Below are 10,481 nucleotides of genomic sequence, written 5' to 3' on the forward strand. Positions count from 1 at the left end.
AGTCATGGCATCATGTAAATCTTGCATAGCGCATTAACCTTTGTATAACAAATGTTAGAAATCATATTGAAGTTGTTATTTGTTGGGAAAAAAAAGTTTTGACATTTTCATTTTTTGAAAATATGAATTTTTTCTGTCCAGACTTTTTGATTGGTTGATTGATTTAGCTTTTTATTTTCACCATGCAGTACAAAATAAGCCAAAGAAATGAAAATATATAAATATCCCAAACTGAAACCAGCAAAAAATGACAAGTACACTTACTATTTTTTTTATTAATTGGCTGAATCTTTATTGCATTGGAAGTTGAGAAAACAAATAATTTAAAGTGAAAGAGCCATGCATTGTAATTCAGTGCAAATACTGGCTTTGAAGCCTTTTTTAAAAAAAAAAAAGAAAGACACAAATACTAAAAACACAAAAATAAGATAATTATACAGATGACAAAAAAATCAAATACTGTTAAAAGTCTGCACCTGTCAGACACTTGCTGTATAAATTATTCAAACAACCTGGAATTGGACCCATATACGGTAGGTCTTAAATGATTGGCCTTCAATGTTGGCTGTTATTGTTCCATAATTTCACATATGATCACATCAAGGGCTGTGCTGTTTACATGCGTTAAAGGCCAATACAATGTTGTGTCGCACCAGCGATGGCCGGCCTATGAATAACCCAGGAAGTCATCAGGCACCGCACGTAAACACTGATTTACGCTCTCCCTGATTCTAAACGTGTTCCGATCCCATCCTGACCGAGCGAGCGCTTCAAGAATCGGAACACTTCAGCAGGTCGTATTTGATGTAGCCCACGCGGTCCACCTGCTTGCGGGACGTCATGCGCCAGTAGAAGCGGTCCCAGTAAAAGTAGATGTGACCTACAAAGCAGACAGACATGTTTCAACTCAAACAATCTTTAGTAAAACTAGTTTAAACAGGGTTAAAACTAGCTTGAAAGCAGACAAAACGCAAGTAGGTTAAAAGTAGTTTGAGAGTAGATTTAAACTAGTTGTAATTTGAAAATAGATTAATACCAGTTTCAGAGTGGATTAGCATCATTTTCTCATTTCAACAAATCTTTACCAAGTGTAATTCTTTTACTGCACTGGCAGATAATTTTACTTGTCTCTATTCTGAATCCCTTCGAAACAGGTATATACAGTGGACCACAACATACAGTACTCTGCCACTGACGCCAATCAACACTTTTAAGTGACGATGGCATTTACCTTTGAACTGGAAGACATCGTGAGGCTCGCTGGGCACTCCGCCAAAGACAGTATGTGTGTATCGTGGGTAGCCCCTTTCAACCATCTGGGTTTTCACATCAAGCCTGTATTGACACACATCATCATAATAATGAGAATTATAAAACATTAAAGTTGGGTCAACTTAATGACTCTATGTGTGTTTGTATGAATTTCAACTCACCTCCAGTATTCCTCCCCACTGAATAGCAACACATTGGATTTTCCCCTCTGCAGCGCTCCCGCTACCATCGTCACGCTGGCTGGGAGGCCGAGCTTGTCAATGCTGCGGGGGCCCAGAACACTCTGTCCAGTATACACCCAGAACTGCCGCCCTAGAAAGACCGTGAATTGTTTAAGGGGACATACAATATGATATGATCTGATTTCACTGAATCGGTCCGAAAATGATTTTTGTTCATCGATCTATGTCGCGAACTTATAGACACAGGCAGAACAATTCCATACTCTTCCACAAGATAGCAGAAGGTACAATCACCTGTGTATCCAGCTGTTGCCATTCATATATATAAATATTTCATAATAATAATATATATATATAATTTTAGATGAGCAGGATGAATAGTAAATTAATGATGAATACAGTTGTTTTGCCTGTGTGTTGTCTGTGTTATAGTTTAAACTACATACTAAAAACGTATTGTAATGACATATTTAAATGGAATGAAAAAATAATTAGCCATTTTTGTCACACTTTCTCCTTCAATTCAATGCACATTGTGCTCCTCTTTCTGGTGTATGCGCCTTGGCCACCTGGGGGCAGTATAAGACAGAGAGATGGCTATACAGTTACATCTCAATAAATTAGAAGAGTGTCAAAAGCTTAATTTATTGAGGTAGTTCAATTCAAAACGTGAAACTCACACTCTAGAGACGTAATGCACACACTCAGAGTGAAATAAATAAATATAAATATATATGTATACTTTAGATGATTATTACTTATTTTATGTAATAAACAAACAAGAAAAAATGAAAATGATTTTCAATCTAGAAATTAGGCAGGAATTTGCACTCTGAAAAGCATTTTCCCATGTGTTTAATTAATCTATATAATCTTTGAGGGCTAAAATAAATGGACTTTTCTACCATATTCTAATTTAATGAGATGTATAGGGTAAATGTGCTGTATACGGAGAGAGTCTCAGCTCCACAGATAGTACAGCAATAATATTTGTTGTTCTTCACAGAGGATAAAGAATATATGCCTGTGATTACTGTTATGTTGTCCATGTGCTGCCTTGTTCATGTTCAAATATCAGTTGCTTAAAGGGTCATAACACCGCCACATAGATGCTAATTGTTAGCCCATCCTTATAGTGTTTTCCATTATGTGTTAGCATTAAGCCAGCGGAGGCTATGTGGTTGTTTTAAATAAACAACAACTTCAACTGGGAGTGGCAATTCTATCTGCCAAGCTGCTGCTTGTTGTGAAGTGACTTCACAATCACCGCCACCATACAGCACTGGTATCGCAAATTTGAGCTCACAAGTCAAAGCTAAGAGTGGCCAAAGGACAGCTTGTAGCTCGAAAAACTCCTAATTTGGCTCTCATATCACATTATCTATCTCTATCTATTTCACATCTCATTAGTGTTTGCCCATGTCAGAATTGCTACATAAACTGACAAGTGTCATTCGGTTGCAATGAAGTGCTGCCCGCACCAGTGAAAATACAAATGATGCTTTTACCTAGTCTTCATGGGGGCTCGCTAGACTCTGCGCTGCTTCACAACCGTAACTAGCCACTTGCCTATTTGCAATGCCCTAGCTCTGCTCCAGGTTTTTATGGGAAGGAAGGCCGTATTTGTGTGTACGTACAATATATGAAGCTTACGTACCAGAGAAGAAATACAGTTTCCCGGTGAGAAGGTCTTCAAAGGCAGCATCAATGATTGTTGGCAGTGCTGGCCAACGCTCAGAAACTCGAAATGGACCTTTGAGCTCACCACTATCATCTCTGCTGGATTTCATCCAGTAATATCTAATGAGAAAAAAAAAAACCATGACGACATTTGTATATCTGAGTGACTATGAAGTATGTCACCAGGTTGTTTTACTTACCCATCACTGAAGAAATATAAATTGTTTTTAATGACTGTAATGGTGTCAAATTTGTTCACTTTGCAAACGTCTTTGGTTGTTGGATCCACAGGTTTTGGGGTGGTGGTAGTTGGCACAGGTACAACCGGGGTGGTGGTGGTAGGGGTGTCAGGTCTAGGGGGTGTAGGAGCTGGGCCTTCTCTGCGTCCTGAACACAATAGCACATATTTTATTTTATAACAATACTACAACATTTTGAATGATAAACGTACTTGGATCTTAGTATCTGTTGCCTTACCGTAGAGATACTGAATGCCTGCAATGTCATCTTTGTGCAGGGAGAAGTTCTCCACGTAAACATACATAGGGTACATGAGCGCCTGTCGAATGTTGGAGTGATCCAGACCGAGCGCGTGTCCGAACTCATGGGCAGCCACCAAGAACAGGCTGTAACCTGCATGGTTTGTGAATAAACAGGTAAATAAAAAGTTGAAAGAGTTTTTAACGTGTTGCATATAAATGGTTGTGTATCAGGTGTGCCTGCTCAACCGTCATGCATGAAATTAAACAACCAAGTCCATTTTTTGTTAGCATGCTATTTCCCCAAAAGAGTCTGTAGGTGAATCACGTGTGACATATCTCTGCCCCAATTAGCGAGAGCACAAGTGATGCTTTTCCCTGGTCTTTATGGGGGCTCACTTTTCTCTTCAGACTCTATGCTGCTCCAGAACACGTCGCCCCTAGCCTAGTCGCAACGCCCTACTTTCGCCTTGGACATCATGGTAACAAAAGCCCACTGGCACCGTAGAACAAGGTGGCAGGGTGAGCTGTGGCAAATTTGCATGAGAGAGAAACTGTTACTTCAATGTTCGGCCAAGTTCATGATCTTGGGGTGGGGTATTTGTGTTCAGCGATGTGTCAGCTGCATGCGCCACATGCACTGATCCACTACACTAATTGGCAACATAGTGTAATTGGGCAGCTTGGTGATTAGAGATAAGCTGAAAACGGACTATCCATCCAACCATCCATTTTCTTAACCGCTCATCTACACTAGGGTCGCGGGCTGCTGGAGCCTATCCCAGCTATCTTTGGGCGGGAGGCTGGGTACACCCTGAAATGGTTGCCAGCCAATCGCAGGTCACATATAAACAAACAACCATTCACACTCACATCCACACCTAAGAGCAATTTAGAGTCTTCAATCAACCTAACACTCATGTTTTTGGGATGTGGGAGGAAACCGGAGTGCCCGGAGAAAACCCACGCAGGCACGGGGAGAACATGCAAATTCCACACAGGCGGAGCCGGGATTTGAACCCCAGTCCCCAGAACTGTGAGGCAGACGTGCTAACCAGTCATCCACCTTCCGGTGAAAACGGACTATCTCACCCCCAAAATTTGCATGAGACAGAACTGCCCCTGAAACTGATCACTGAAGTGATTTTAACTGGTAAGCTGTAATTCTTTGTTGATTGTGAGTGGAGATTCGAACCCCAAATTTTAGAGACGAGCTACCATGATTCCACCGTGCTACCCTGGGTACATGTTTGAAATTGTGAAAAAAAATGCATCTTGAGTTTCTCACCTTGATCGCGACAGAAGCCCCATTTTTTGTCACTGTCGAAGCTGGCGGTGGTGGCACACCACAGCCTGCCGTCGCCGCGGCCCTCGCTGGTGCATGCGTCGTACTCTCTGCCCAGGAAGGTGAACGGGAAGTGGCACGGCTCTCCCTCTGAGTTCCCACCGGATACGGCAGTGTCTTCTCGTTTGGAGACACACAAACAACAGTAACAAGCAGGGTTTGAGACATGGCCTTAAAATGCATTTTTCACTAAAAATCTGATATCAATCCATTTTGCTAAAAAGAAAACAAAAATGGACTGACAGAATACACAAAAGGAGTCCTGTTCCATAGCATTTGCCGACACGCACCTTGACTGGGACAAAATCCATATTTCTTGTCCTGGTCAAAGTTTTCTGTGGTGGCACACCAGCGGTACCGGTCTTCGCGGCCCTCCATTGTACAGCTGCTGTACTCCTTTCCTTGGAAGATGAATGGGAAGATGCAGGGGGCGGCGTCGGCATTCCCTCCAAAAGTGTACAGAACTGTCGTTTTGGGAGGAAGGAAGTGGATTACACTCTTTTAGATAATTTTACAGCATATTCCCTTAACTATTAATTTATATCAGGGGTGGTTCTAGGATCAAACATTTTGGGGTGCTGAGCTCCTTGTATTTTTGTTAGATTATTACATATCAACCAAGTGCAAAATAGTTTTAGACTTTTCAAGGTTATTTAAAAGAATATACAATTGAAAAAATTATTTTGATGTCTCAAATTTGAGGGGTGTTGGGATTAATTTTGTTTTTTTCAGCACCCCCCAAAATGGGCTGCAAACGCCCCTATTAATATGAATTGTATGTAATAACTCTACATTGATCTAGCTATCAGCTTTTCAGACTCACGTTCACTCGGACAGAAGCCGTATTTTTTGTCTCTGCCGAAATCAGCGGTGGTGGAGCACCACGGGAGGTTGTCCGTGCGGCCATCGGTAGTGCACGTCGTGTAGGATTTGCCCTCAAAAGTGAACGGGAAATGGCAAATGGCCCCCTCGGCATTCCCATAACGAGTCTTCACCACTTTTTGGAGACAGGAGTGTGTGCAATTTATACAAGTGAGGAGCAGAGTGAGGCCAATACAGTACAAGGGAAAGCGTCAACTACCGGCTCCTTTTCCCAGCGTCCAGTTTTCATCGTCATCGAAGTGGGCGTCTCCCTGGATTCCCTTGCCCGGGGGGTATGCGTGTGCCAGGAGGCCATCCTTACCGTCAAACGGGTATGGGTCGCCGTGGTCTGGAACGTAACATTAAGCACCGATTAACATTACATCGTTGGTATGCCAAAAATGTTCACTGGTTAATGTGACCCGATGCATGTTTAACCATAAAAAATGACACATTTCTGCCTCCCATGTAGCACCAGTCCATTGTTGGTTTATATATGATCAGACATTGACTGGCAACCAATCTGTTTTTCATCGATACTAGGGCGGCTGTAGCTCAGTTGGAAGAGTGGTCAAAGGGTTTGCAGTTCGAATCCTGGCTCTGTCCACTGTTGAAGTGTCCTTGGGCAAGACACTGAACCCTAAATTGCCTCCAGTTTGGCATTGTAAATGAGACACTGTTCTCAATTGCCTTACATGGTTTAACAAAGGAACTCTTTGATAGAACTCTTGATAATTTAAATGCCAATGGGCAAGAATGGGCCAAGTTAAAAAACAACAACCATATGTGGCCAGCAGACCATACTAGGCCACCGGCTGATGATTGTAATTTGTTGTTAAAGGTCCCGTATTTCGGCTATTTAGATGTCCACAGAGGGACTCTCTAACATGGACTTAGTAATAAAAGTGTCAATTTCCTTTAAAACAAAAAAACCCACCTTGGTTTTGTCATACAAGTGTCTAGAAAAGGCCCATCTGACAGGTACCACTGTTTGACCCAGTTTTGCATCTGCTTTGTCCATATTAGGCAAAAAAGGACACCTTTTCTCTGATTGGTTGCCTCCGTGTAGAAGACCCACTTGTGAGAGCACACGTTTTTGTTATGTTGACAGCGCTGGCTCGGGAGCGGAGAGGTAAGCGGAGATCTTCACTAGTGATGTAGATAAGCTTGAGAAATTTGAATGACCTGATTTCAAGCCTGTCGGTAGAAACTGGAACTCATGGACGATTTTAAGTGATATTTCTCATGTTTACTGAGGCACCATAGAGCCAATATTACATCCCAAATACTACAAAAAGTTGGTTTGGCAAAATATGTCCCCTTTAACATAAGCCCAACAGCCCCCAAAGATTAAGTCAGTGACATCCTGCGACACATACCGTCTTTTCCAAACGACACCATGATATCCGCCGTCCCTTCAAATAGGCGAGTGAACGTTAGTGGGGTGACATCACTCCAAACCTTGAAAGCTCTGGCAAATGCGTCATCAGTCAGGATGATATCCAAGTCTGGAGAGTAGTTCAAGATCCTGTGAAGGGACCGAGTACAAAATTTCTCTTGATGGATTCAACAAAAGGTTTTTAATATACAGTGTTGGGAAGATTACTTCCACTTATTGGAAATGTAGTTGGTTACAAGTACAAGATACTCTGTTGAAAATGTAATAACTAATGTGACTAATGTACACAATTTAGACAATAGCGCTTCATAATATTGTTCCACAACAAGGTGCAAAAATACAAAGATAAAACTGGTCAGAAGCCAATGTTGTTTTATGTTAAAAATTGTAACTACGAGCATAACCTTTTCAAAATCTCAGACAAACGGATAGATTGCATCACAAAGGGCAGCTTCAAGGTCATTCATTCATTCATTTTCGTACCACTTATCCTCACGAGGGTTGTGGGCGTGCTGGAGCCTATCCCAGCTATCTTCGGGCTGGAGGCGAGGTACACCCTGAACTGGTCACCAGTCAATCGCAGGGCACATATATTGTAAACGAACAACCATTCACACTCACATTCACACCTATGGGCAATTTAGGGTCTTCAATCAACCTACCACACATGTTTTTGGGATGTGGGAGGAAACCGGAGTACCCGGAAAAACGCCCACGCAGGCACAGGGAGAACATTCAAACTCCACACAGGTGGAGCCGTGATCTGAACCTAGTCCTTAGAACTGTGAGGCAGTCGCCCACTGTGCTGCCCGCTTCAAGGTCATATTTGGAAAAATAGGTCATGCTTAAGACACAGCAGAATGGCACTTAGAGAGAGCCAATCACAAGCATTGGCTTTAGAAGGAGGAAGTCATATGAAAATAACTCAGGGGTTTGTAGGATATTTTTCAAATGTAACTAATATTATATTAATTGGACCCCCCACAAAAACAATAACAACAACAACTTTAATTGAATTACACATTTCCTCCCAATAATGTAACGATAATAATTACGTAAATTCTGTCATTAAATTACGTACCATTGTTACATGTTTGTTACTTCCTAACAATGTTATATATGTATAATTTAGATTAGAAAAAGAAAAAACATTTCAGAGTGGCACTGGATGGCTTACAGCAGTGGTTTTCAAATTGTTTTAGTAGTACACCTCAAAAATACTTTGGGCTGAAATTGGAAATCACAAAATCAGACCAAAATCCCCGTTCTCTCGACTCACCTGTAAGTGACGTCATTGTGGTCCCATTTGACGTCTCCGTCAAATGTTTTGTAGTTGGCCACGTCGGGAACGCCACAGCGCGGCTGCTTCATGGCCTCCAGGGTGGCCGAGTCCAGCTGACCCGTCTCTTCCAGGCCCATATGCTGCTGCATACGCTTCAAGGCCTTGGAGGTGGACACGATTGACTGGAAGCTGCTGCGCTTCAGGTTCTCCAAGTAGCCAAATCTGGTCAGATAATTCTGAGGAAGGAGGCCAGTGGTAAGAGAACATACAGTACTGTAGATATGGCAACAGGTTAGGCTGTCATGGTCTGTTCTGTGTTTTGGTTTGGTTTGGGTTGTGTTTAGTTTTGTTTCATGTTTTCCTGTGTTCCATGTTTGTCGTGTGCTCATTTGGTTGTTGTGTCCACCTGTTCTCGTCTACCTTGCGTCGACCAATCAGCTCTCTCCAGCCACTCGTGTCTTGTCCAGGTGTTCCTCGTCGTCTCGTCAATCTGTTTGTATTTAGTTCCCTGGTTTCTTTCAGTTCTTGTCGGTTCATTGTCGTTGTCACATGTCTTTGCATTATGTCATTGTCAGGTGTCGTTGTCTTTGTCTGTGGTACGTCATAGTCGCCAGTTTTCGCTCAGTTATTTCACCAGTCATGTCTTGTTTCTTGTTTTGGGTTTACTCAAGTGTTTCTTTGTTACTTTGTGTTTAGATTTTGGAATCTGTTAATTTAGCATTTAGACTTTTCCATGATCCTTATTTTCCTTTGTTTGTGGAATTAAATATAATTTTTTATATACTCCTGCACTACTGCCTCACCTGTGTGGAGTTTGTGTTCTCCCCGTGCCTGGGTGGGTTTCTCCAAGTACTGCGGTTTCCTCCCACATCCCAAAAACATGCATGATAGTTTGATTGAAGACTCTAATTTGCCCGTAGGTGTGAATGTGAGTGTGAATGGTTGTTTGTTTATATGTGCCCTGCGATTGGCTGGCGACCAGTTCAGGGTGTACCCCGCCTCTCGCCCAAAGATAGCTGGGATAGGCTCCAGCACGCCCGTGACCCTAGTGAGGATAAGCGGCTCAGAAAATGAATGAATGAATGAATGCGATTTTTGTGAAAACATAGGAGATTTCATTTCAAGGCCAGATTGCTCAGCCCAAGTGCCAGGTGATTAGTTTCCATTTCTGCTTCCCTGCACAGCTTGACTGCTTTTGTGAAAACTCTTTATCAAAACAACATGCACCATCTGCTACTCACTTGTGCCAGCTCCATATCAGTCATATTTTTGATGATATCTCCTGGAAACGTGACATGGACCGACTTGAGGGGAAGGCTCCATCCGTCCCGCATGGTGCTGAAGCCCCAGAGCAGACACACGAGCAAAGCACAGGATCGCATGGCGGAGCCCGTCGGTCTGTGTGGAAAAAAATGTCAAATTGAAATGTGCAATCCGTCTAGCGTCCTCTTGTTGGCGTCTCGCCTGCTCTTGTGTCCTTGTTTAGATTGGTGGGGCTTTTTATGCAACCTGACGTCTTAGTCACTTCACCTCATCCCCCGCCCTCCAGCAACCTCAACCCTCCCACTGCACACCCTTGACACATACTATCAGTTCAATTGACTCCAGAGGGACTTTCCAAAATATTCACATCTAAATTCGCAACAACAATAACAACAGATGAGTATGGCATTTGTGACGATAGTGCATATAGTAGGTGGACCCTTCTGGAAAAATAGTAGTGTGCATTTATTTCAGCAGTGTTGCTTTCAAGACTAACAATTATTTATTTTGATGCCTTGAATGACATCAGGACATTGGTGTGCAAAGTATGGTCCGCGGGTCATGTATGTCTGTTTCGTTTTTTTCAAAACCCGGCCCACTGAGAGTCCAGTCATATTTGTTGTATTCATTTTCAACAGAAATGGATAGTTGAAATGTGTTTATTGATTTTAAACTAATTTATCTATTTAAATAATTAGTTAGTTGATATTGTATAAAT

The 10,481-nt window shown here is 42.2% G+C and overlaps 1 protein-coding gene across 1 annotated transcript; it reads right to left on the minus strand.

The window, feature by feature from the left end:
- Nucleotides 1-255: 255 nt before the first annotated feature.
- Nucleotides 256-9,983, minus strand: mmp9 (matrix metallopeptidase 9). The gene is made up of 13 exons (XM_061788477.1): nt 9,742-9,983; nt 8,498-8,736; nt 7,199-7,347; nt 6,040-6,168; nt 5,782-5,955; nt 5,249-5,422; nt 4,902-5,075; nt 3,612-3,767; nt 3,335-3,521; nt 3,112-3,254; nt 1,434-1,584; nt 1,232-1,335; nt 256-880 (listed from the first exon to the last, which is right to left on the minus strand). The coding sequence occupies exons 1-13, from the start codon at nt 9,880-9,882 to the stop codon at nt 771-773; spliced, it is 2,031 nt and encodes a 676-aa protein (XP_061644461.1). The 5' UTR covers nt 9,883-9,983; the 3' UTR covers nt 256-770.
- Nucleotides 9,984-10,481: the final 498 nt, after the last annotated feature.

This window comes from Phyllopteryx taeniolatus, chromosome 1, assembly GCF_024500385.1.
Source record: "Phyllopteryx taeniolatus isolate TA_2022b chromosome 1, UOR_Ptae_1.2, whole genome shotgun sequence".
Taxonomy (NCBI): domain Eukaryota; kingdom Metazoa; phylum Chordata; class Actinopteri; order Syngnathiformes; family Syngnathidae; genus Phyllopteryx; species Phyllopteryx taeniolatus.